Source organism: Pelodiscus sinensis, chromosome 22 (genome assembly GCF_049634645.1).
Source record: "Pelodiscus sinensis isolate JC-2024 chromosome 22, ASM4963464v1, whole genome shotgun sequence".
NCBI classification, from domain to species: Eukaryota; Metazoa; Chordata; order Testudines; family Trionychidae; genus Pelodiscus; species Pelodiscus sinensis.
Genome location: NC_134732.1, coordinates 13,035,027 through 13,062,154, shown reverse-complemented (window position 1 = coordinate 13,062,154; position 27,128 = coordinate 13,035,027). Strand labels below are relative to the sequence as shown.

The 27,128-nt window shown below is 44.5% G+C and overlaps 1 protein-coding gene across 21 annotated transcripts in view; it reads left to right on the top strand.

Moving 5' to 3' along the window:
- The window catches only part of FNBP1 (formin binding protein 1), a 170,939-nt gene that overhangs the window by 80,461 nt on the left and 63,350 nt on the right, over positions 1 to 27,128 (top strand). For 20 of the 21 annotated variants that reach the window (XM_075905365.1, XM_075905380.1, XM_075905364.1 and 17 more), the window contains 2 exons: positions 5,543 to 5,605; positions 6,984 to 7,088. In XM_075905365.1, coding sequence (XP_075761480.1) covers positions 5,543 to 5,605; positions 6,984 to 7,088 — 168 coding nt within the window. Of the gene's footprint in view, positions 1 to 5,542; positions 5,606 to 6,983; positions 7,089 to 14,479; positions 14,999 to 27,128 lie in introns of those variants that run through there. The other variant, XM_075905384.1, reaches the window with a different exon arrangement.

The following is a 27,128-nucleotide window of genomic DNA, read 5'->3' as shown; positions in this document are numbered from 1 at the left end:
GGGTTCGAGCATTCACACTCAGAAGGGAATGCCATATTCCATATTTATCAACTGCTTAAATAAGTACCTCACTGTGACTCAGCTGCATAAATTTGTGTGAATAATTAAAGTGCTGATGTTCCACATGGTTTTCTGAATTGTCATTCGCTGTGTGCCCAAAAGATAGAAAAGCCTCATTTTTTGAGGAGTACAGGATCTTTCAAAAAAGGGTTTTATTTTCGAAAGATCCCGGTCTAAACTGCTGTTTTTCTATCAAAAAGCCCTGTGTCGAAAAAAAAACAAAACCCCATGGCCGCCATTATGCAAAAGCAGCGTGGGAAATTTAAATCCCAGCTTCATTTGCAATTTCGAAGTGTCTAATATACATCCCTTTTTCGAGAAAGGGATGTAGTCTAGACACAGCCCTAGAGTTCTTTGAGAGGGTCAACAAATATGTGTACAGGGGGGATTTAGTGGCTAGATCTCTAGAAAGCCTTTGACAAGGTCCCTCACCAAAGGCTTTTAAGTAAAATAAGTTGTTATGGGATAAGAGGGAAGGTCCTCTCATGGACTGATAACTGGTTAAAAGACAGGAAATAAAGGATAGGAATAAATGATTAGTTTTCAGAGTAGAGAAAGGTAACTAGTTGGGTCCCCCAAGGGTCTGTCCTGGGATCCATCTTATTCAACTTATTTATAAATGATCAAGAGAAAGGGGTAAACAGTGAGATGGCAAAATTTACAGATGATACCAAACTGCTCAAGATAATTAAGACCAAAGCAGACTTTGAATAGCTTCAAAAACATCTCACCAAACTAAGTGATTGGGCAACAAAATGGCAAATGAAATTTAATTTTGATAAATGTAAAGTAATGCACATTGGAAAAAATAATCCCAAGTATACATACAATATGATGGGGACTAATTTAAGTACAGCTACTCAAGAGAGAGAGCTTGGAGTCATTGTGGATAGTTCTCTGAAAACATCCACTCAGTGTGCAGCGGCAGTCAAAAAAGCAAATAGAATGTTAGGCATCACTAAAAAAGGGATAGAAAATAAGACAGAGAATATCTTATTGCCTCTATATAAAACCATGATACACCCACATCTTGAATACTGCATACAGATGTGGTCGCCTCATCTCAAAAAAGATATATCGGCACTGGAAAAGGTTAAGAAAAGGGCAACAAAAATGATTAGGGGTTTGGAATGGGTCCCATATGAAGAGAGATTAAAAAGATTTGGACTTTTTGGCTTAAAAAAGAGGCGATTAAGTGGAGATATGATAGAGGTCTATAAATCATGACTGGTGTGGAAAAAATGAATAAGAAAAAGTTATTTACTTATTCCCACAATATAAGAACTAGGGGTCACCAAATGAAATTAATAGGCAGCAGGTTTAAAACAAAAGGAATTTTTTCTTCACTCAGCGCATGGTCAACCTGTGGAACTCCTTGCCAGAAGATGTGGTGAAGACTAGGACTTAAACGGGGTTCAAAAAAGAGCTAGATAGATTCATGGAGGTCAGGTCCATCAATGGCTACAGTCACATAAAAAGTCATATGTCGGTCCTGCAGCTTAGGAGGGCTGGGATGGAAGTTTCCATCCCTGCTGTGCCCAGGTTAGTATAGCTTGGGACCCTGCAAGCGCAAACAGCAGCTGGGCTTTATCAGCTTTAACCCATGCCTTGAGCTGGGAAACTACTAAATAGTAAACAAGTTTGACCTTGGTCTCAGCTCGTAAGAGTGGTAAGAATGGTGTTGCGCCAGTACGCGCACACCCATAAACAACTGTAGTAACTAGTGTAGGGAGTCTCGTGCCCAGTGAGTCTCACCAGGGACCTAGACCTTGGAGGCTGCCCTGGATCCCCCCAGCTGGAGCCATGTCCACTGCAGCCTGGTGCGAGGTGACAGGAACAGGACTCCCCACAGACTGAAGGGGCGTAAGCCTTTCCAAGTGCCTGTTGCTCGCTTTTATGCATTGCTCTGCCTATGCTTATTGATGTATTACTTTGCAGTAGCTGTGTAACCATCTGGTAGTATTAAGCCTATAATACTGATGTAGTGAGATTAATAAAAGCAACTATCCCTAATTGACTCTGTCTCGAAGCGAATCTACATCCCTGTTGGGCCCTGGCCCTGTGAGTTGACAGCTACTAGCCAGGATGGGTAGGAATGGTGTCCCTAGCCTCTGTTTGTCTGGAAATGGATGACAAGAGAGGGATCACGTGAGGATTACCCATTGTGTTCCCTCCCTTTGGGGCATCTGGTATTGGCCACTGTCAGCAGACAGAATACTGGGCTAGATGGACCTTCGGTCTGACCCAGTATGGCCGTTCTTATGTAAGGATAGCTACAGGCAGGAAATGTAATGTGAAGAAAGGAAATCAGTCTCATTTGCAGTTTCAGCATGAGATACTATTCCCCATATCTTTTTGTCAAAGAGATGTTGCTTCGACGGAAAATTAAAAGTTAATTTACAGTTGTTGTTTAAGTAGATTTCAGGAGAACAGACCTATGAAATTAAGTAGAAGCATTTCAAATTCCATGTTTTGGAGAAAACTGTATCTTACCTCATTAGTAGCCTTAGGAGCTGAAGCATCAGAGAATGAGTCTGACTGAATCTGATTCTAGATAAGGAACTTTAAATCAGTTTAGAGTGGGTTTTTTTTCCAACAAGGAGTTTACAATGACATGTTTTATAATGTCATACTGAGGTGAGTGCTTTTTTCACAGAAGTGAAATGTGGTGGGTAAAGGTCAGAATAGCAACAAGTATCATCAGAGTAAATGGAAAAGGCTGTGTTCTTCAGAGCTGTAGCTCTGCCAGCTTTTCAGCTGCATTGCCTTTTATGGCTTGGCTGCTTCACATTCAAGTGTTCTGTATAGATGGAACTCTAACAGCCTGACTTGGACACTGTACATACCCATAATTAAAAGTGTTACTGACAATGTCGCCCATTTTCCCTTCTCTACCTTGACAATTCTAGGCTAGCGATAAATGATGTCCCACGCTGCTATGTTTGGCTGCAGATGAGCAGCCAGGCCAAAGGAGAGATTTAGAGTTATACACTGTGGTATTTAGAATCCTCAGAGTGGTCTTTATTCTTTTCCTTACTAAAGGTTAATCTGAGTTGTGGCAATTAGATACTATTAGGTGATCCGTGGGAGGGATGATAATGGTCTTTGGGATCTTATTTTAAGCCCCACATGGGAAATAGCTGACTTTTTTGGTGGCATCCAAAAGGCACATAGGAACTACCATATTGAATCAAGCCAGCAATATATATAATCCAGTATCCTGTGTCACAGACCATGATCAGGACCTGTTGCTTCAGAAGAAGGTTCAGGAAACCTTGAAGTGGCCACTTGTGTATTAATCTGTCTAGAGGAGAAGTCTCTTCCTATCCGTGTTAATTAGTGGCTCTTACAGTGAAGCATGAGGTTTTATCCTTTCTAACGTGACTATGTTGTTGTTTTGCATGAAATAGGTCACATAAAATACCACAACTTTCGCTGAAGCTCATGTTGGGAAATGCTGAGCATCTGCCAGGATCAGGCATATTCTTACTGAGATTTCTTTGTAAAATTGTCTGTAATATCTTAATTTCCAAATGAAAATAATGTTGCAATGCCTGTGCCTGATAGCGGTAGGGATGTTAAAATGTGTTTTAATTAAGAAACCAGGTAACCACTGAAATATTCAGTAGTTACATGGTTACACGTGGGGGAAGCTGGCTCCCCATGAACACTGGCTTCCCCCCTCCTTCCGCCCCCCCGTGCTACTGCCTCTGTATCAGAGGCAGCAGCATGTATGTGTGTGTGTGGGGGGGGGGGGACGACAGATAGCTCCCCAGGAGCTGGTGCTTGTGAGAAGCTGGCTTTTAAGGGGTTACTGGGGCCCAGAACCTGCATATCAAAAGTGTCTGTGGCCAGATCTATATTAGACCCAGAAGGTCGCCTTAAGGTTGTGACGGCGCGTTGGGGTCCCCCGTCTCCTGCACCCCGAAATGGCACAAACAGACTGTACCAGCCAGTGGAATTGAGGGTGGTTTATTGCTCCTCCAGCACAGCGCAGCACAGATGTAATCTGGTTACAGGAACTGGGCTAGGAGGCCTCAGGCCCCCTTGAGATGGGGGAGACTGGGCCCCTAAAACTCCAGCTCCTTTCCCTAGGCTGTCTCATCCATCCTCACAGACAGCCACCAACCAACTAACTAAATTCCCTTGCAGCCCTGCCCCCCCAGTCAGGGCCGCATTCCACCTTCCTTTGTTCCTCTCCATGGGGGGTGTCTGGCCACTGGTTCAACCAGTTTGGCCTTACCTCTGCCTAGCGAGGTTTTCCCTGCTGGGTCTTGCTCCAGACAGCAGGGGTCACCACAGCCCAGCAAGTACCCCCCACTACGTCACAAAGGTACACAATTCCAGCTATATAAATAATGTAGCTGGAGTCAATATACCTTAATCTGAGCTTGACGCCATCTCCACAGTGGAAGGTTGACAAGAGCAAATGCTCCATTTGGCTTCCTTTACTCCTTGTGAGGAATAGGAGTACTGGTGCTGACCAGGGGCACCGTCAGTGTTTGATTTAGTGGGTCCTTACTAGAACCATTAAACGCTAGACGTTTGATCTCTGCCATGGCAAGTGGAGATGTGGTCTTTGAATCAAGAGACACTGCTGCAGCTTTTCCCCACCAGGCAGGTTGAGTATAGGGAAGGGAGGGAAGGATGAGGCTTCCCTGGGGCTCCTCTGAGCAGGTATAGGATAGGATTGGGCTAGCCCAGGGCTCTTCTTGCAAGTATGGGATGCTGGGGGCTTCCTCGGGTGGGGTCCTATGGATTGTTCTGCTCTGTGGCCCAGAATTACTGTTGGTGAGCTTGGTATGATATATAGACTACATCTTTACACCCTACTATTCTTGTAAAGGGGTTAATCTGTTTTAACAAGGTATGTCACTTAATAGGCTCCATAATAGACATTTCACACAAACAAATTTCTATAGCAGCCTAATTTAGACAACAAATCATAAAAAATAAGGTTTCTGCAGGAATCCAAAGTAACTGGACATGTCTCAGAACAGAGCAGAAGAGGACAGTCAGTCCCACAGACGGAGGGAAAGAAGAACATGCTCATATTGTACATGAATGAAAATAAGTTAATGTATGTCCAATATAAGTGATAGAATGTGCCAAGCAAGGAGGATGATTCTGTGTCATGACCATGGCTGGGAAAGTGTCACATTGCGAAAAATGTGTTCAATTGCTATTTAAAGAGATCCTGTTCAGACGGGAGTAACGTGGGGATGGTTGGATGGGAAACCAATAACTAAGGGTTACAGTAAACAACTGTGAGGTGGAATTGCTAAAGGGATTAATTATACTTTGTTTATGAAACCGCTTTAATTATTGCAGATGTAAATCCATGGCCTACTGAGACCTGTATGGCTTGGTAGACTCACAGAACAGATGCAAGTTTTTTGTTTTGTTTTGTTGTCTTTTTCTAAACCTCCTCGAATTTGATTGTTGATTCTTTTTTATAATACTTTTGGCTTTTTTTCAACAGTACTTTCATGATGGAAGAAAGGCACAACAGTACATTGAAACTTGCTGGAAACAGCTTGAAGCAGTAAGTGGAAACAACTTCAGAACTGATATTATAGCTATATTGTCCCTATATGTCTTTATAGGGATGTTTCTAAACATTGTGATTATGACATGGTTTGAAGAGAGTGTCTGAAAGCCAAAGGAACATGACATGAAAACTCTTGTCTCTAAATGATACTGAAAGATATTGTAGCGGGTTTGACTCACTTTCACGGCTTCTTCCCTCAGGGTGGCTTTTGGGGAAGTAACTGTCTGCTCCAATGCCGACGCACCCCCTTTGGGTGAGGTGTTCTCTTCAGGGCACTGCCCTCTGGCAGTGACCACTCCGGTCTTGGTCTGTGCCCCCTTCAAGGGGGGAGTCATTGTTCTTCCTCCGCTTCTCCTCCAGGGTCCTCCCTACTCCTAGGACCCCCAGTTCTTCTCCCACTCTGCATGCCCGGTTGCCTCCTGCAACCCTGCCTTGCGGACTTATGGCCTGGGGCTTCCCTGGCTCAAACTTCCCCAGCCTACCGCAGCTGCCTCCTTGCGAACTGCGGCTGCCTTCTTGCAGCCCGGCCTTTTAGGGCTGCCTCCGTGCGAGCTCTATCCTCCATGACTGCCTCCTTGCAGCCCCTAGAGCCTTAGGTTGGGTAGCCTGGGTTTGCTAGGCCGAAGCCTCTCTCATTGCAGGCAGGCAGGTCTCCTCCTCCCAGGAGTTGCTCTATATGGCCTCCAGCTGGGTTTCCTCCTGACTCCAGGTCTCAGCCCCTTAAAGGGCCAGTACAGGGCAACACCCTGCCACACCCCCTCCCCTTAAATATCTCTCCTGGGGGTTCCCTCATGCCGCAACCCCCATCTGCAGGTCTCCCTAGCGGCACCACCCATACCACTACCTGGGCGGTGCCTTTCACTATAGACTTTCACTATGGCCAGTTGTTTGTTCTCTGGCCCTCCTCCTGGCCAGCTGTGCCTTAGTCCCTTGCCAAGGGCTAGCCAGGCCCTCTAGGTCCCCATAGAGCATTCCCTCCTCCAGTGCCCAGACACACAAAATAATGAAAGTAGTATTGGCTCATTTATTGTGACCTCATCAGCAGTGAGGAATTTAAATGAAGATGGGATAGTTATTTGATGGGTCAGAGCAAGAAGGTGCCCCCATATGGAAAAAGGCTGTGGGACTAATGGGACATCAAGACTGGCTTTACCATCAGAGCCAATCTATCTGAAGATCAGAGCAAAGATTTTCTTTCCGATAACTTTGACGCTTTTGCTGTTTATCGTGGAAATGTGTTCAGCTGTAAATGAACTGTTCCCAAGCTCTTGACAGTGTTTACAGAAAATGAAATTAGCAAATGTTGCTTACTAGGTTGAATTTCAAGTCCTCTTTTTCTCTAGTATCTGATGGGCTCATTTTTCCCTTTCAGAGTAAAAGGCGGTTTGAACGTGACTGCAAGGAAGCTGATAGAGCACAGCAATATTTTGAGAAAATGGATGCTGACATCAACGTTACAAAAGCAGATGTTGAGAAGGTAAGCCAAAGTCAGGTGACATGCACTTCATTTGTGAATACATATGTTAGAATGGTCTCTCCTTCAGTTCCACTGATAACACGTGTCCTCCAGAACTGACCATCTTAAATGTATGCAGAATTATTGTACCCGTGTCAGTCCCAGGATATTAGAGGGACAAGGTTCAAAAGCTTGTCTAGCTCCCTAAGGGTGTGTCTACACAGAAGCATTATTTTGGAATAACGGCCGTTGTTCTGAAATAACAATGCGAGTATCTACACAGCAATTCAGCATTATGGAAGTCGGGAAGTAGGTAGATACCATCTGGTCACTATATGTTAGAAGCAGAACAACAAAACGTACAATAAACCCAGAATATTTCCCCAAAGCATACTGGCATGTGAAAGGAGAAAAGTCTCCTGTGGCTTTGTCATTTTCCCAGCTATTAATTGTGAATTCACCATGCAGATTGAATCCTTTACCACTTTTCTGGGTTTTTCACAGTATTTTACAGGTGACTATATATCCTAGCATGTCAAAAAGTGTGACACTTCATGCACATTAGGTGCTAGAAATAATTTTTCTGCTTTATTATGTAATTATTTATGTAACTTGATGAATTACATGGTGTTGCCAAGGTCCCAGGCAGTGGGGACCACATAGCCTGCCCGAAGGCTTCTCACTGGGGCTGGCCCAGGGCAGAAGTGGGGTGCAGGGTGCAGGTTGCCTGCCGGCTTTTACCTGGGGCTGGGTCAGGGGCTGTGCAGGCTACCTGCCACCTTCTTCTCAGGCCAGCCTGGGTTGGGAGGGAGGCCATGCAGGCTGCCCTCTGGCAGGGTGGGGGCAGGGGGAACCACCCATCGACTTCTTCATAGGGCCAGCCTGGGATGGGGAGAGTGGCGCCATGCCACCCACTGGCTTCTCTCTGGTGCTAAGCTGGGAGACGGGGGGTGCAGGCTGCTCTTTGGCTTCTCTCCGGGGCAATGGGGAGGCTGAGGTCATGCTGCTGGCCAGCAACTGCGTCCGGGGCTGGGGTGCTTGCTGCCCTTCTGTGGTCTTTCTCGAGTATAACTGTCTCCCATGCTTGCTGCCCCCCTGTGGTCATTTGTGTGTGTAACTGTCCCTGCTCTCACACCTCTCCCCTTCCGCTTGATGCAAAATGGTCACATTCCATGCACATCCAATTGTCCTGGCACAACCAAAACCCTGACCTTGCTTTAAGTTATAAGAGGAAGCGGCATATTAAATTAGGTGATCCTAGCTCTTACCGTTTAGGAAGAGTTCCTGAACAAACAGACTCACAGGCAGACTCCAAAACACTCTAAAATACATAGTAGAAGAAAAATAAATTCTAGAATTCATATTCTGGTTAAACAATTAGGACTCACCCTTACCCCCACCCCCTGCAAGATTTTATGCAATACTGAAGTCAAGCCCAGGAAACACACAGACATGGCCTGTGATCAATTATTCCTGAGTTCTAATCCCAGTTCTAACACTGGTGTCCTCTCTGTGACCATAACTAATTCACCTATCAATGATGCACAAGATAATGTTAGGCAATTTCTGGAAGGTAAACTTTATTTTCCTTCCCTATAAAATTAAGAGGGAAATGGGAGAGAAAGGAGGGAGAGGTTTGCCTTCCAGAATCTGGAAAGGCAGGAGCTACTACTAGGCATGGCACTGATCCCTACAGAAGGCATCAGTCAGGTCCCCAGTTATGCTATCTACAGCAGAGTAGATGTAGAAGGAAGGGTTATCAAAATTAATTGAATGTTCAATAATATTGTCAAACAGAGAGGACAGTGTTTTCTAAGTGCTTGTGTTAAACAGGATTCATCTATATCAGGCTGTGAATAATGGCCTTTCTTTGCTTCACCCCGTCCATGTGACAGGATTTGCTCTTACGTAACTCATAAGTGCAAAATAGGATATTGTTTAACCAAGAACTGCAGTTGGGGGTTGCTTTAGCTAACTTGTGGCAGAGCGAGATACAAAAACTGTTCAGTCTCAAGTGATGCAATATGATAATTCTCTGACCGTCTTTGTTATGGTGTCTCTAATTTCGCTTGCCTCTCATAACTTGGCTGTCACAGTTCCATTCCCAAAAACTTTCTGTCCAGGAAAGCAGACAATTTGGCTTCAGTTGGTGCCAGTGCTGTTCAGGCTGCTGGCTGAATAAAATGCTCCCAACCAGCATGATTAGTTGCCCTCCTTTCTGGGGCTTGAGATAAACACCTCTGCTGCATTAGCCTGTTCCTGCTAACGTGAGGAGGCAGTATGGGCTATTTTTACATCAGTCTTTGCAGAGAAATGGAATTTAAAATCTGTGGTGCATCACAATTACATTTGCAAATTGTTTTTTTTTTAAAAGTTGTGATTCGCACCCTGTGATTTGAGAACAAGAGGATTCTGTGGAAGACTCTGCATCTCTGATCATCCCCCTAGAATGATAACCAGCTCTGATAAATGCAGCAGGAAATGCTGCAGTAGGGTAGGGTTGCTAGTGATCAACACCTAAAGGGACTTTGCAGACCTTATGGGGGGGGGAGGGGGGGGAGGGTGATGGTGGAACCACAGCATGCCTTTTAGACAGGGTCCTCTTTCTAGAGTTGCAATCGCAGCCTTCTAATGAACAGCATCTCAGGTGGCTGCTTTGCTTCAATTGTGTTTAAAGTCAGGCTTGTCAGGAACTAAAGGAAAGGAAACATGCGGAATTAATTGACTGCAACATGTCAGAAGCCAGACTGTGCCCAGTTTGCCCTGGTCTCCTTGGAGGTAGTGTTGAGATACAGCATTCAAGTGTGTTGGCCTTATTATTGAGCCCTGAAGAGTTTGCAATTACAACTAAATTATTTTTATTCAAACACTACATTGTACAGCTATGAGAGATGCTGTAAGAGCCACAGTCTGTTCTCTTCCCCACAGCCCTGAACCCCACCTTCTTCAATGAAGGATGATCTTTGGGCTCTGCAGCCACATGCCTTTACAAGAGGGGTTCTCAAACTTCATTGCACTGTGACCCCCTTGTGACAAGTAAAATTGATTCACAACCCCACTAGAGGGGACCAACGCCTGAGCCCACCTGAGCCGCACTGTGTGGGGCGAGAGGTGGGGAAGCCCAAAGCCCATTGCTCCGAGCACGGGGTCCAAAGTTGAAGCTCAAGGGCTTGAGCCCCAGGCAGGAGGCCTGCAACCTTGAGCCCTGCTGCCTAGGGCTGAAGCCCTCAGCCTGTGGCTTTGGCCCTGGGCTGAGGTGCTCAGGCTTCAACTCTGGGCCAAACAAGCCAGCCCTGGCGACCCCATTCAGAGGGGGTTATGACCCACTTTGGGGTTCCACCTCACATTTTGAGAACAGCTGCTCTACAACAATTATAGCTACTCAACACACCCAAGAGGTGCTCTGGGAAGCACTGCGCCTCAGAGAGGCTCAGTGGTTGCCAATGCATAAGGGAAGCATGCTGCATCCTTACTGTGCCTTAAGAGGGGGCAGCATATGCTCCCCTCTGCATCAGGGCAGCTCTGCCAGATGTTATAGTGTGGGGTAGGAGTCAGGTGGCGGGGCTAGAACTTTGTTCATTCCCTGCCCCTCTTTTCGTGGCAGTATTAGGCATAGATGATGAATAGGGGGCACTTTCCCTCCCAAACACCATGGCCAGGAGGGGCAAGGGAGCCGGCCAGCAGCCGACAAGGCCAGAGACTATGGGGGGGGGGGGCCGCTTCACAGATTTCTAGTGATGATAGGCTGTCCCATAAGGGGTTGGGCCTCAGGCGGAAGGGGCGGGGCCAGGAGCCTTCCAGTGCTCCCCTGGCAAAAGATCCTGATTGGCCCAGAGGTGGGTGGAGTGTGTGAAGTCTTTGTCCGCTGGCCCCCCAGTGCCTAGAGAGAACCACCAGCTGTTTTGAACAGCTGGCAGCTCTCTTTGGTGCCACACACCCCTGCTGGGGGAGGACACTTCACATGCTCCCCTGTCCCCAAGTCTCCAATGGGTTGAGGGTGGGGGAGCAGCAGAGCAACTGTGGGTGGATCAACTGGCTTGGTGGGCGGATCAGACCTATGAAGCTGTCTTGCCCACCCCTGGGGCCTGGGGATTCGGAAGCAGGAGGGCCTCTGAGGTCTGGGAGGTAATTTGGGTGAAGGAGGCTGTTGTGACCTTGATTGGGGTACAGGGATTTGGGTTGTCACCCAGGGCAGGAGGGGGTTGTGACCAGTGTTCCCTCTAAGCTGTGCAACAGCACAGGTGATTAATCAGCCCCACCCAGTCAGTCAGCTGTGTGCATAGAGCCCTGAGACTCTGACTGGGTGGGGCTGATTAATCACCTGTGAAGCTGTGCTGCCACACACCTTAGAGAGGGAACACTGGTTGTTACCTAGGGCAGGGGACTGGCATGCAGGAGGAGGTGCAGGGGTTTGGGTTTTGATTTAAGGCAGGGGATTATAGTGCAGGGGTTTGGATTGTGACCTAGGGCAGGAGGGGATTGTGATTGAGGGCAGGAGGGGATTGGAGTGCAGGGTCTGGAAGGGGGTATGGGCTGGGGGAGGGGGGAGAACCAGAGGGTTGGGGGGAGGGAGAGAGGGGCTGTGGAGCCAGAGGCAGGCTCTGGCCAGGAGACTCCCAGTCAGCAGCCCAGCATGTTTCCTAGGCAGGAGCCTGCCCTGCCCCCACAAAGGTTGCAGGGGCCATGTGCTCTGTGAATAAGGATCTGAGGGGAGGGGGAGTGGTGCTTTGCATGTTGCCTGTTCTTCAAACAGGCAGCTCCCATTGGCCAGAAACTGGGTGGGGGGCAGGAGCAGCACATGAAGCACCACTTCCCCCCCCCTCCTCCCACCTGTTCACAGTTCATGGAACACAAACAGCCCAGCAGCTACTTTTCTGAGCAGTGTATGGGGGTGGGGCAAGCAGGGGAGTCTGCCTGAGGCTCCCTGCTGTATCTGCAGGCCGGATCCAGTAGCTTGGCGGGCTGGATCCGGCCCCTGGAGGGTATTTTGCTCATGTCTGGGCTAACATGAAACTGAAAAAGATTTGGATGTGTCACTGTGGATGGCAGCTGAGTTTGTATGGCCCTGGGATGTGGTAGTTTGCTGCAGTTCTCTTTCAAAAAACACTATGTAATTATTTAATTTTTTGACCATTTGGGGAAATGATTTGTCAGATGAGCTGTCCAGTCAGTGTACATATAAGGAATTGCACTATTGTTTGTTCCTTTTCTTTAGTGCTGCAATCACTAACAAGCTGACGTCTTTATGGGATGGTACCCTTCAGTCTCTTTGCAGATTTTGTGCAATAAAAAAAAAACTACCTGCTTTTCTGAAGGGTCTGTTTTTGTATGCAACATTTTATAGCATTGCTTTTTAAAAGGAAGTTCCTAGGGCCCAGTTGCATAAGGTGCTGAGCACCCTGGCCTCAGGGCAATCAGCACTTTGAAGGAAGTGCTGAACACCTAACAGAATCAGGCGCACACTAAGGAGGCAGAAAAACCACATAGTCACTTCCTAGATAATGATCAGTTCATCATACGATGATGTTTGCTATCCCTTTGTAACAAGAGAAACTAGAGCTTGTGTGTGAGCTGTCAGCCCTGTGGTTCTCAATCTGGAGAACTACAGAAATGCTCTTCAACAGATCACATTGGGTAGAAAAGGTGATTTCATGAGGTTTTGGGGGGAGGATTGAGAGTCTTATAATGGAACTCAATGTTGACCTTTACTGAGGAGTGGTTCCTGAGTCTCACAATAAGCTCGGGGGGGGGGGGGGGAGGGGTTTAAATAGTGCATCTTCCGTGAATCTTCAGCCTATATCCAGAAAGGTTTTGTTTGCATTAAGACTTTATTCACTTCCTGTGCTGTACTTATTTCTCTTACTTTCTGTGCTGTTGGGTTCTCCTCCGCATTTACCTCTATAGATACTTCCTCCAGGTGCTTGAGCTTGTTATATGTTTGTTCCTGGGTTGCAATGAATATCATTGAATGTGCAAAATACTTCTGCAATCCTTCCCTTCAGCCCTGACTGGCTTTTATTAGTCCCAGCGTTAAATAAAAACCTACAACTGACCTAATTTTATAGTCTTAACCCTGTAGTGACTAATTGCCTCACAGACATGGAAACGTTTATCCTTACAACACAATATGAAATATAGAAGTACTATCCTTATTTCACTGAGGCACAGAGGCTAAAGACAGTCTAAAGGCCACCTCCTCTCCAAGTCCAGTGCCCCAATAGATACAAATGCTATGTGTCAGTATATGCCCTTACTTTGTCATTTAATAAATGGGATTAGTTGCAAATAACCAAGGGAAATAAGATATTTAAGAGTGATATAATATCAGCACAGAAAGATAAAACACAAAACAATTTAAACATAGTATTATTTGGTTTTCTAGTCAATAAAAGTAATTATAATAAAACACTGTAAGTAAGGTGTGAAATTTGCACACACACTCTTCCCTCCAGATGCTTTTAGGCCAGTGTTTCTTAAAGTGTGTTCCACAGCACACTAGTGTGCTGCAAGGCAGTCAGCGGTGTGCCGCGGAGAGAACAGAAAACATTTCGCGCCCCCCCCCTCCCTTGTAGAGCCCGTAGACCGCTCCCGCTGTGGCTGCCCCTCCTCCCTCCCAGCCCACAGGATGGCTCCTGTCTCACAAGGCCTCCGGTGCTGAGCAGCCTCCTCCCCCTCCTTCACATGTGCAGGCGGCTGCTTTTACAGCGGCCGTTGTTGCTGGAAGGGGGGAGGGGTGGCCGGAGTTTAGGAGACGCTTGGTGTTTTAAAACTGCCATCTGCGGGGAACCCGGTTCAGTCTCTGCTGCCCCCCCCGCACCTGGGGTGCACTCAGGCTCTGCTGTCCCCCCCCCCCCGGGGGTACGCTTGGGCTCTGCTGCCCCCCATGCGCTGCTGCTCTCTCTCCCCTGTGCCCCTCCCCAGCTTGCTGGGGAAGTGGCAGAGTTTAATCTGGCAGAGATGGTTGGGGTTTCTACTCTCCCTCCGTCCTTCCCCCACCCTGCCAGTGGGAAGCCTGGCCTAGTGCTGCAGCTGCATTGGGTTCCCCACTGCATGGGTGGGGGAACTGAGCTCTCCACCCCCCCCCCCCCCGAGGAACAAGAGCATGCTCCCTGGAGGCTTTCCCTGCTGCAGCAGGGTGCCAAGCCAGGTAAGTGTCCCCCCTCATGCCCAGACCCTAAACCCAACCCCCCCTCACTCCCCTCCCCCTGCCAAGACCCTGCATTCCCAGCTTGCTCTGACACCCTGCCCCAAGTCCCCTCCTGCACCCTCCCTCCTGGCCAGACACCCTGCTCCTCTAACCTCCCTCCTGGCCAGACACCATGCCCCGAGACCCTCCTCTTACACCTCCCTCCAGATACCCTGCTACAAGACACCCCCCCCCCCCCCCCCCCGCTCTCTCCTGGCCAGACACATGACTTTATTTAGCATTTGTTTATTCTTATCCTTACTTTTTTGTGGTCTACATTTTCAGCTCCATGTACCAGACTGTTATTAGGGCAGTTTTCGTGAGGGGGTCGTGGTGCATTTTGACCCCCCCCACACACACATTTCCCAGGTCCAGTGTGGTTTTCTTTTTTGCTTGACAGATTTTCCCCGAGGGCTGCTTTTCTTTTCTCTTGACAAAAAAAATCCTTGGTGTTCCCCATTAAAAAAAAATTGTTTGGTGTTCCTCAGTCTTAAAAAGTTTAAGAAATACTGTTTTAGGTTCTTTTGATTGTGTTAACACTGAAAAAGTTGTTTCTTCTTGTTGGAGGCGTGTCCGTTACTGGTTGCAACAAATAATCATGAACTGGATCAGAGTATCGCTGGCAGATTCTGATTACACATACATCTGGAAAGGCTGCCAATTAGAGACTCCTGGGAGAAGCAGCTCTTCTTGTCTGTGCAAATGGAGGCAGGCCAACAGTGATCATGTCTCTGTGTGTGGGCTGGTACGCTTTTCATTAAGAATTCATAAATTGTTATTATCCTGTACATGCTGAGCTGCTTTACAGAAGACCTGAGGGACCTGGAGAGACCTCTGATCTGTGTTTAAGGCTTCCCTTCATTTGTCATTTTACAGAGTCTGAACAATAGTCAAATCATAACAAAGTGAGATAAAGTGTATATCAGTTAAAATAACCCTTGCAAACAAGCCACAAAGGAAACTTTTCCAGATCCTCAGGTGAAGAGCGTATGTGCATCTTGGAGGCTTTGCTCCATCAGAAGCTTCAGGACTAAATTTTCCAAATGATTCTAGGTGTCCCAGTTCTTAGGCCCTCAGAGTATGTCTGACTTGAATTTTCTAACCCATGGCAGAGTCTCAGAGCCTGAGCTTACAGACTATAGCATGTGCTATGGTACTAAAAACCACTGTGAAGACATCTGGGCTCAGGTTGGAGCTTGGGCTTTGAATCCGAGGACAGGATGGGTTCCAGTGCCTCAACTCCAGCCTGAGCCAGACAATCTATGCAGCTGTTCTGAGAGCCATAACATCTCTGTAGATTAAGGCTCCGACATTCACTACTGTGGGTTTTAAGAATCAATGTAGACAAATCTCTAAGGGCATGTCTACACTAGGAAATGATTTTGAAATAACTAAATCGGAAATAATAACTCCCGAAATAAGAAAATTGAAATAACGTATCCTCACTATGGGGGAGTGTCAAAATTAGTTCGAGGCAGGCTCCATTATTGTGGATGCATTGAGCCCCAGGAAGCACTGGGGAATAATTACTTCAAATTACTCTGGGGAATAGTTATTTCTAAATAGCAGCAGCAGAGAGTCCACACTCATGCTATTTCAAAATAACTATTTCAAAATAATTGTTATTCCCTGAGGGAAACAGATTTTGAAATAACCAGTCCATTATTTTGAAATAACGGGCTTGGTAGTGTGGATGCTTTGCTTATTATTTCAAAATAAGGGGGGTTATTTCGAAATAACTTCCTAGTGTAGAAGGGCTAAAGGGCCTTGTTTTTCAGAAAATGCTGAGTCACCTGCCCTCTGAAAATCAAGCACATTTTAAGGTAACTTTTGTTGAGCACTAAGAACACCCAAAATCACTAGTTGCTTTGGAAACTTTAGGGCTCTCTTTTTATTATATAAAACGTTGGAAAAACCCTTGCACTATTTAATATATTTAATAGAGAACATTCTTTCACTCTTCATATGAAATAATCCCAAACCCAAGCTTCTATCCCCCTTTGTCTGCTGTAAATTTATAACAGTATATGAATAATTCAGACAAAATATGGAGTCTGGTTGAAATTCACCCCTGCATAGCTCAGGCATAAATCCTATGTACCAGTTAAATGCGTATGTGGGAGGTAAGTGGTACATAGGACTTGTGCTGGGCCTCTGGGCCTCTGTATAACTGAATTTTATCTTCAGTGAATAAGTAGCTGCTTTTGTCTTGCTTTAAACGTAAAGCTATGATCTAAACCCTGCAATCCTTGCTCACTTGTTACTCAGGCAAAATTCCCAGTGACTTTAACCAGATTTTGCCTTGTAATGTCTGCATGAAGTTTGTGAGATTAGGAGTCTGTGAATTGCTCAATTTACACCAACGCACCTTCTTTCTAAATGCTTGCTTCCCTGTGGGCAAGGCTGTACAGGAAAGCACGGATTCTTTTGGGATATTCATTTGGATGTTTTGTAAGGGAGAATCCTATTTACAGTTTATTTACATTAGGAATATTCTTGTGATTTTTTTAACAGTTGCTTTTCCATTTGACTCATAATTAATTTATAAATTTTGCTCTTTGGTCAACTAAAGGTTAATGGTTCATGTCAGCAGCATTTTGTAAATACTCTCATGTACTGTGCACAGATTTTGTGTTGGCTTTTTTAAGAGGAGAGCAAGTAAAGGAAACATCGGGGCTACGTCTAGACTGGCCACAAATTCCGGAAAAGGGATGCAAATCAGGTGTCAGTCAGCATAGGGAAATCCGCGGGGGATATTTAAATCCCCCGCGGATTTAAATAAACATGTCCGCCGCTTTTTTTCCGGCTTGGGGAAAAGCCGGAAAAAAAAGCATCTAGACTGGCGCGATCCTCTGGAATAAAGCCCTTTTCCAGAGGATCTCTTATTCCTACTTTCAAGTTGAAAGTAGGAATAAGAGATCCTCTGGAAAAGGGCTTTATTCCGGAGGATCGCGCCAGTTTAGACACTTTTTTTTCCGGCTTTTCCCCAAGCTGGAAAAAAAGCGGCGGACATGTTTATTTAAATCCGTGGGGGATATTTAAATCCCCCGCGGATTTCCCTATGCTGACTGACACCTGATTTGCATCCCTTTTCCGGAATTTGTGGCCAGTCTAGACGTAGCCCAGCTGTTTTTGGATATTAGAGCAGCAAATTGCTTTGGCCTCATCTCCTTTCTGTTAGCAGCTGTACCCAACAGTTCTTCACTAAATGGCCATTTGACTGAGCATCTTATAAAAATGCATCCTTATTAGAAGTTTCATCTTGATATATTGCAAAGTATGGTATTGGGGGAAATATGTAAAATGTCAACTTTGAATTACTAAACATAAAATATGGCACAAGGAACTTCCATTAGGGATGGACTATATAATATGAGACTAACAAACTTCATGTTAGTGCTTGGGACCCTCTACTCCATTTTTGTTGGGCTCCTAGGTGTTACGTTAATACAAATAACAATTATTCTTACTCAGTTGCACTACCAGTGAAGTCAGTGGTTATTTTGCCTGAATAAGGACTAAATAAATGTGTGGAACAGAACTCAGGATTTTGCACACTGTTTGTAAGTTAATCTATGAATCATTATTTTGCAGGCAATTATTTATAGCCATAAGTATAAAATATAGAAGGTTAACAATTTCAAAATAGCAACTTTCTTGCTTCCATTGATTGCCTTTTGGTTGTACAGTATGTTGTCTGCAAATATTTTCTGTAAAATTCTTCTTTGAATAAGATGACCAGAGCTGTGCATAGTATTCCAAATATGATCTAATTCTTCCCTTTGTGCTGGAATAATTTCCACTGTTTATATACTATGCTACTATTTATACAACCCAGAATTTAGTTTGCTTATTTTACTGCAGCAAAACAGAGCACCACATATCTGAGTTTTGTCAGCCACAGTTCCAAACCTTCCTCTTCCTCATTGTTTGCAGGCATTTGAACGCTTGTTTCTATTACAATAAATCAGACCTAGTATAGGTGTTATAATTGTGCAGTGGTTCTCTAGGTTATTTATGCTGCACGCCACTTCAAGAACTCATGGATTAATTTCTTGTCCAACATTCCAGCTGCCCCTGCGTTGCACTCTGCAGACCACCAGGAATGTTTCTGCCGACTATTATGCTCCTTAAACAGAGGCTTGAGAATGGCTGTTATAGGGAATTGGATTTCTGATTTCAAAGCGTGATTGATTAAGTAAGGTTCTGAGCAGGTGTAGATGGAGCTTGGTAGTGTTCATTGTTTATATTTACTACCGTTGGATGGTGGTGGATACTGTTACTTTTTTATTATTTGTTTTACTGTGGAACTGAGAGGCTCCAGACAATATGAGGGTCCTCTTGGGTTAAGAGCTATCCAGACACTATGGCTTCGTCTACACTGCTGGTTTTACTGGCAGTGAGTATGCAAATGAGGTGTGGATTATCATATTGCGGTGCGTCATTTGCATAATTTATGCAAGCCATTTTTGCACAAAGGGTTTTTGCAGAAAAAAAGTAGTGTGGACGTTTTCTTTTTGCGCAAAACCCCCTTTTCTCACCAGACTCTTATGCCCAAAAAAAGAAGGTTTACTGATCTGGCGGGAAAAAGGTTTTTTGCTCAAAAAGAAAATGTCCGCGCTACTTTTCTTCCCTGCAAAAACGGCTTGCATAAATTATGCAAATGAGGTTCAATTATACACTAATTCATGCCTCATTTGCATACTTGTGTCTGCAAAACTGTCAGTATAGACATAGCCTTAGTGAGAGACAGTCCCTGCCCATGAAGGGTTTATATTCTCATAGACTCATAGACTTTAAGGTCAGAAGGGACCATTATGATCATCTAGTCTGACCCCCTGCACAGTGCAGGCCACAAAATCTCACCCACCTCTCCTAGAATAATCCTCTCACCTATATCTCAGATATTGAAGCCTTCAAATACTTTGAAGACCCCAAGATGCAGAGAATCCTCCAGCTGTGATCTGTACCCCATGCTACAGAGGAAGGCAAAAAACCTCCCTCCTCAGCCTTCTTTTGGTTAAAGTAAACAAGCCAAGCTCCTTGAGTCTCCTTTCATAAGACAGGTTTTCCATTCCTCGGATCATCCTAGTGGCCCTTCTTTGTACCTGTTTCAGTTTGAATTCATCCTTCTTAAACATGGGAGACCAGAACTGCACACAGTATTCCAAATGGGGTCTCACCAATGCCTTGTATAATGGCACTAACACCTCTGTATCCCTACTGGAAATATCTCGCCTAATACATCCCAAGATCGTATTAGCCTTTTTCACAGCCATGTCGCAATGGCGGCTCATAGTCATTCTATAATCAACCAGGACTCCGAGGTCCTTCTCCTCCTCCGTTACTTCCAACTGATGTGTCCCCAGCTTATAACTAAAATTCTTGTTATTAATCCCTAAATGCATAACCTTACACTTCTCACTATTAAATTACATCCTATTGCTATCACTCCAATTTACAAGATCATCCAGATCTTCCTGTATGATATCCTGATCCTTTTCTGAATTGGCAATAGCTCCCAACTTTGTGTCATCTGCAAATTCTAAATGGACAAAAAATGGGAGAAATGTGGTATCACTAGCCCCATTTTAGAGGTGGGCAATTGAAGCATTGAGAGATTTGCTAAAGGTTACACAAGGGCGTCTGTGGCAGAGCTAGGAACTGAAACCACATCTCCCAAGTCCCAGAACAGTTCCTTATCCACAAGTCCATTCCTTCTCTGACTGGTAGGTAGTCCCAGTCCTAACTGGGTTTGTACATCTCTGTGTTTGAGCGTCAGTTTTTGGTTGCAGAGTAGATGGGACCAGAACTGTGGCTGGGATTTGTGGTCCAGCTTCATAGTACTAGTGGTTCTTTCTGAACTCTATAAATCTGGCCTGTCTTATTCATTAGAGCCTTACTGGCATTTTATTGTTCTAATAAAACTCTCATTAGTGTGTGTTCAGATAAGCTGGCAGATCTACATGTTGCGCTAACGCACTAGATAACATTTGTTGGGGGTTTGATAATGAAGCTTTTTTTCTCATTGTCAACTGTATGCTCATTTGTATTTGGCTACGTTCAGCAAAGGGTTTTCAGGGATCCACAGCTTGTTAGGCTTCTTCCTTCTAATTAACAATCCGTTTCTCTTGTCCCAAAAAAATCAAATGTTGGAAAAACTATTCCCTGTCTGATCAATGAATTGATCTAAATTCTTACTTCATAATAGTTAATAATAGGACCTGATCCTTGCAGCACAAAAGTCACAAGGTGAAACCTTGATCCTATTGAAGTCTGTGCCAAAATGCCCACTGTCTTTAATGAGGTCAGGATTTCACCAAGTTTAATCATGAGAGCAAAGTTACTTCTTCTTTGTTTGTATAGTGCCTAAAATTGATGGGATCTTGGGCCATGACTATAGCTTCTAGGTGAAAGAGTAATAGAAATAATTAATAAAAATTAGGAATGTTAACGAACGTGTTTTTGTGTAAATGTGTAACCACTTGAAATTTTAGTGATTACATGCTTACATGTGTGGGGGGGTGGAGGCGGGAGCTGGTGCTCGCAGGGAGCTGGCACCCCCATGCACCGACTCCTGCCAGCCCTCCCGGCCCCCCTCCCCCGCTGCCTCTGTGGGAGGAAGCAAGTAGGGGCAGCACTGCGAGATCTGGTGCTCGTGGGGACTCGGCTTTTAAGCCAGCTCCCCCGACCACTGGCTTCTGCCTCCCCCCTCCACCCACTCTGCACTGCTGCATCTGTGGGAGGCAGCGGGGTGGAGGGCAGCTCTATAGGAGTCAGTATGCATGGGCAGCTGGCTTAAAAGCTCCTCCTCACAGGCACATTTAAAAAACAATCCCCCTCCATCAAACTTTTCACTGGAAAGTGTGAATTTTTGCACAATAGCTACTTCTGAGAATTTGGACTGTTCCACTCATTATGGATTGACCAAGAGACCGTTTGTTTTGTGGTGAGATTCCCCCCCCCCCCTTTTTTAGTTATTTATTTGCTTTCTACTACTACAGCCTGTGGGAATTATGTTTTGCCTCTGAAAACCCAAGACAATGTATCTGTTGACCCTTTTGTTGTTTCTGGTATGTGTCTTTTGAAAAGTTCAAAATTGTTCTCAGGAAAACATGTTCCAGTCTTCTTCCTTACTGCAGACTGCAGTGGTAAATAGGATAGGAAAAATATTAACTCCCTCTCAAAAAAACCCCCCCCAACCCCCCAAAAAACGCTAATTCACATTTTTTCAATAAGACAGAACCATAGTGGGGGATGTGATCAATGTTCCCTCTGATATTTTCAGTCTGTGTGCAGAATAAATTTTATGCACATCAAAGCATGTCTAATGTGCACTACCAGAAACAAATCTTGCGGTGGATGCTCTGCTAATCAGTTGGGCAGCATTTGAATCTCTCCTCAGTGGCTGCACAAGCACACAGGATACAGGGAACATTGGATGTGACATAGTCTGAATAATGTATTATTTTTGTAAAAAAAACTTCTCTGAGACTCATCACTGTACTGGCATGATAACATGCTAATGTACTCTTGTTCCTCACAGAATTTCTGAGTGCTGATTGTAAAAGGGTCATGTCCATAATCCAATGAAGTCAGTTATATTGTCTTCAGTAGGAGTTGGACAGGGTATATAACAACACATCTACTGCCTGTTCCAAATCTAGTTTAGCCGATTTCATAATATGTTACATCTTAGCATTCATCATTCATTCCAAGAGGCTTGGTACCTGGAAGTTACATCTTTATATTAGTATTATTTACATTTCCAATTAATCTTTATAACACGAGAATTAAAAAAAACCTTTTATATAATAAAATGAATTCAAAGAGTCATCTTCTGCTATGAAGTACTACGTTTTAGGTAGATATCAGTAAGAAGATATTTTAATTATACTGTATGCATGCAAAAATTATTGCTAAATGAGGGGAAATAATCTTCCTGTAATGTGCAGTGTCCATCCCATGCAATTATGCACCATTACAAGACTGTTGAATTCTTAGAGCACATCTTATAAAAGGAACTGTTCTAAGTAGCCTCATGTGAGGCTCAGACATGCCCTGTAATTCATGTTACATCAGAAAAACAAGTTTGCCAGATATGAAATTCTGTTAATTTCTAAATTTAAGGAACAAATCTTTTCCTGAATGTATTTCATCCAGAAAAACTATAGACCATAACTGATCTCAGCTCCAATGCCACCCATGTAGCTCACCTTTTTCCATATCCAAAGGCTTGCTGCGCTCATTACAAGCATCTGAAACAACTAGTAACTGTTGAGTACAACTATAGTTAATGTGATTCAGTGGTTAGATAGAAAATTGGTGTAGGAAATGTGTCTAACAGAGGTTTGATACCACAATGTTTGTTTTTTCCTGCTAGATGGTGGAGACAGGCAAAAGCACTGTTGCCAAACTGTACAGCTACAGTATTCAGTTTGTTTTCCAGCATGGGAGACACATCCTGTTTAGCCTTGAGGCCTGTTTAGTATTGGTTTCTTTAAAGTGTTGAGAACCCACAACTCTAAAAAATAGGCCAATAAAACATGTCACTTAATCCTTTATTTTATTTTAACCTTACAAATGTTTAGCATCATCTTGACATAAGCCCAACCTTTTACACAGGCATTTTATGCTGCATTTTTTATTGAGTCCTGGGAATGCCATTCTATTAAGAGCTATTGCTTTAAGTTCTTCCCACTTATCATCTAGATCTAGCGTGGCAAGTTGAGAAAAGTAGTATAATCTTTCAGATAGAAATAATGGCAGTTTTGTTCACCTGCTATGTTCAAGTGGATTTTAATAAGTCAGATTCTTAGCTGTGTAAATTGGAATAGATTTGTCAAAGTCAGATAAAGTTATGACACTTTGCACTAGCTACGTATATGGACCTACAGATCTGCTTCATCCTTCATTTATAATAGGGATGTTAAAACTAAGTTAATTTACTAATCGGGTAGTCAATAGAATTTTTATTGACTACTTGATTAGTTGATAGGGGAAAGCAGCCAGCTCAGTCCTGGCTTGCATTGGGACCAAACAGCTCTGCAATTTAAAAGGAAGTAGGAGCCAGCCAACCTGCTTGGCAGCAGCCCCTGTCTGCAGGGGCATCCCAGTGGAGAGTTGGGGACCCTCCCCATGTCTCCTCTCTTACCTCCCCCCTCTTCCCCTACCGACCAGGTGCCTCAGAGGCTGCAGTGAGGAGGTGGGGTAGGCAGCACCGCGGAGATGGTGCTGGGGAAACTGGCTTTTAAGATGGCTCCCCACAGCACCAACTTCTGCTTCTTCTGCTTCCCCTTTGCTGTCTCTGATATAGAGGCAGCAAGGGATGGGGGGGAATGCGAATAGTCGAGTCAACTACTTGCTTACATCCCTAATTTATAAATCAGGTATTTCTCATAGACTCATAGACTTTAAGGTCAGAAGGGACCATTATGATCATCTAGTCTGACCCCCTGCACAGTACAGGCCACAGAATCTCACCCACCCCTCCTAGAATAATCCTCTCACCTATATCTCAGATATTGAAGCCTTCAAATACTTTGAAGACCCCAAGATGAAGAGATCCTCTAGCTGTGATCTGTACCCCATGCTACAGAGGAAGGCGAAAAACCTCCAGGGTCTCTGCCAATCTACCCTGGAGGAAAATTCCTTCCCGACCCCAAATATGGCGATCAGCTAAACCCTGAGCATGTGGGCAAGACTCACCAGCCAGACACCCAGAAAGTTCTCTATAGTAACTCCTATCATCCCTCCATTGACCTATTTCCCACTGATAACATGATCTTGGTAACTAATTGACCATTCATTATCTCATCAAACCATCCCCTTCATAAACCCATCTAGTTTAATCTTGAAACCAGATAGATCTTTTGCCCTCACTACTTCTCTTGGAAGGCTATTCCAGAACTTCACTCCTCTAATGGTTAGAAACCTTCGTCTAATCTCAAGTCTAAACTTCCTACTAGCCAGCTTATATCCATTTGTTCTTGTGTCCACATTGGTATTAAGCTTAAATAATTCCTCTCCCTCCCTGGTATTTATCCCTCTAATATATTTAAAGAGTGCAATCATGTCCCCCCTCAGCCTTCTTTTGGTTAAGGTAAACAAGTCAAGCTCCTTGAGTCTCCTTTCATAAGACAGGTTTTCCATTCCTCGGATCATCTTAGTGGCCCTTCTTTGTACCTGTTCCAGTTTGAATTCATCCTTCTTAAACATGGGAGATCAGAACTGCACACAGTATTCCAAATGGGGTCTCACCAATGCCTTGTATAATGGCACTAACACCTCCTTATCTCTACTGGAAATACCTCACCTAATACATCCCAGGACCGTATTAGCCTTTTTCACGGCCATGTCACAATGGCGGCTCATAGTCATCCTATAATCAACCAGGACTCCAAGGTCCTTCTCCTCCTCCGTTACTTCCAACTGATGTGTCCCCAGCTTGTAACTAAAATTCTTGTTATTAATCCCTAAATGCATAACCTTACACTTCTCACTATTAAATTTCATCCTATTGCTATCACTCCAATTTACAAGATCATCCAGATCTTCCTGTATGATATCCTGATCCTTTTCTGAATTGGCAATAGCTCCCAATTTTGTGTCATCCGCAAATTTTATCAGGACACTTCCACTTTTGGTGCCAAGGTCAGCGATAAAAAGATTAAATAAAATTGGCCCCAAAACTGATCCCTGAGGAACTCCGCTAGTAACCTTCCTCCAACCTGACAGTTCACCTTTCAATATAACCCACTGTAGTCTCCGCTTTAACCAGTTGCTTATCCACCTCTCAACTTTTATATTAATCCCTATCTTTTCCAATTTAACCAATAATTCCTCATGTGGTACTATATCAAATGCCTTACTAAAGTCGAGGTAGATTAGACCCACTGCATTTCCTTATCTAAAAAATCTGTTACTTTCTCAAAAAAGGAGATCAGGTTGGTTTGGCATGATCTACCTTTTGTAAAACCATGTTGTAATTTGTCCCAATTGCCATTAGCCTCAATGTCTCTAACTACTTTCTCCAAATTTTTTTCCAAGATCTTGCATACTACAGATGTCAAACTAACAGGCCTATAGTTACCCGGGTCGCTTTTTTTCCCTTTCTTAAAAATAGGAACTATATTAGCAATTCTCCAGTCAAATAGTACAACCCCTGAGTTTAGAGATTTATTAAAAAGTTTTGCTAATGGACTTGCAAGTTCATGTGCCAGTTCCTTTAATATTCTTGGATGAAGATTATCTGGGGCCCCCGATTTACTCCCATTAAGCTGTTCAAGTTTGGCTTTTACCTCGGATATGGTAATATCTACCTCCACATCCTTAGTCCCATTTGTTATGTTACCATTATCTAGAAAACATGACTTTGAAATAACTGAACACTAAAGTCTGAGTTGTGTTTTTGATGGAAATCTGGATTTTACCATGTGCTGACTTATATGGGGCTGAAAAGATTAACAATGCAGCAGATACCAGGCTGCAGTTCAATTTTTCAGAAATTGTCTCTTAATTAGAAGTGCTGCATCTTTAGACTTTATGGTTGCATATGAGTTTTAAGAAAGAATTCTTTAAGAAAGAAAGCAAAAGCAGACTAAGGACAGCTAAGCAGTGGGCAGCACGCTTCATATGCATGTTTATTTGGGTGTTTTTAAACTAATGTGGGAAAAGGTATTCCATGAAGAGGGTAACCTAATACAGTAAACTTCCGATAATCCGGCACCTTTAGGACCCAGGGGGTGCTGGATTATTAGATATGCCGGACTATCAGAAGGGGGGGGCTATGAGGGGTCTGGAGTGGGGTGGGAGGGGATGCCACCCCAGACCTCTCATAGCCCCCCCTTACGATAGTCCCGCTCTGCCCCAGGCATCCCTGATTCAGCCGCTGCTGGTCAGTTTCAGCAGTAGCTGAATCGGGGATGCCTGCAATGGAGCAGCTGGGGTGCTGCCGGGTTGGTCCCGCAGCCCCGAGGGGCAGCGCTATGAGATCAACCCAGCAGCACCCCAGCTGCTCTGCTCCCGGCTTCCCCGATTCAGCTGGTCAGTTTCAGCAGCAGCTGAATGGGGAAAGCCTGTCCGGCTGCCCCAGCACTTCCGGGTTCCTGATGGTGCCGGACCATCAGGAGTCCCGGAGCATTGGATGCCGGACTAATGGAGTTTTACTGTACTTTTGATCATGACAGGTGAATTGCGAAGCAAAAAATAAAAACAAACCTGTGTGTGTGCTTTATTTCTTCTTTATGATATATAAAGATGAGTTCATTTGTTAGTCTTCTTTGGGTGTATTGTAACACTCTAGTCGTAACATATATGTTCCTCTTCTGGAGAATTCTGTCAGTCTTTGGAAGACTTCACTTGGAATGTGATTTCACATCTGGAGGTTTAAATCTGAGCTTTGATTCTATTTACCATGCCCACTTCAATGGAGAGGGAGAAAAAATTGAGAATGCTGCAGCTCAGGTTTCATGGATTGGGTCTTCCAAAGCCCATCCTCTAGGATAGGAGTGGGGAACCTTTTTTGGGTCATGGGCCACTGACCCACAGAAAAATCAGTCAGGGGCTGCTCACAAGTGAGAAACAAAAACAAAAAAACCCCAACCCCTCACCAGCATGGGCTCCCCAATACTGGTGGGAACCCAGAGTCTTAGGGGCTGGATACAGGCAAGCCAGGGGCTGCATCCGGTCCCCAAGCCTTAGGTTCCCACCCCTGCTCTAGGAAAAACCAAACCAACCCTAGACATTTCTAATGTAAAAGGAAGCAGGAAGAACTCCATCTCTTTGTATAAATGAGCAGTAAAGGATAAAAAAATAGTTTTTTTATTTTATTTGCTGTGCATTTCATTTTGAATCACTCCTATGATAATTTAATC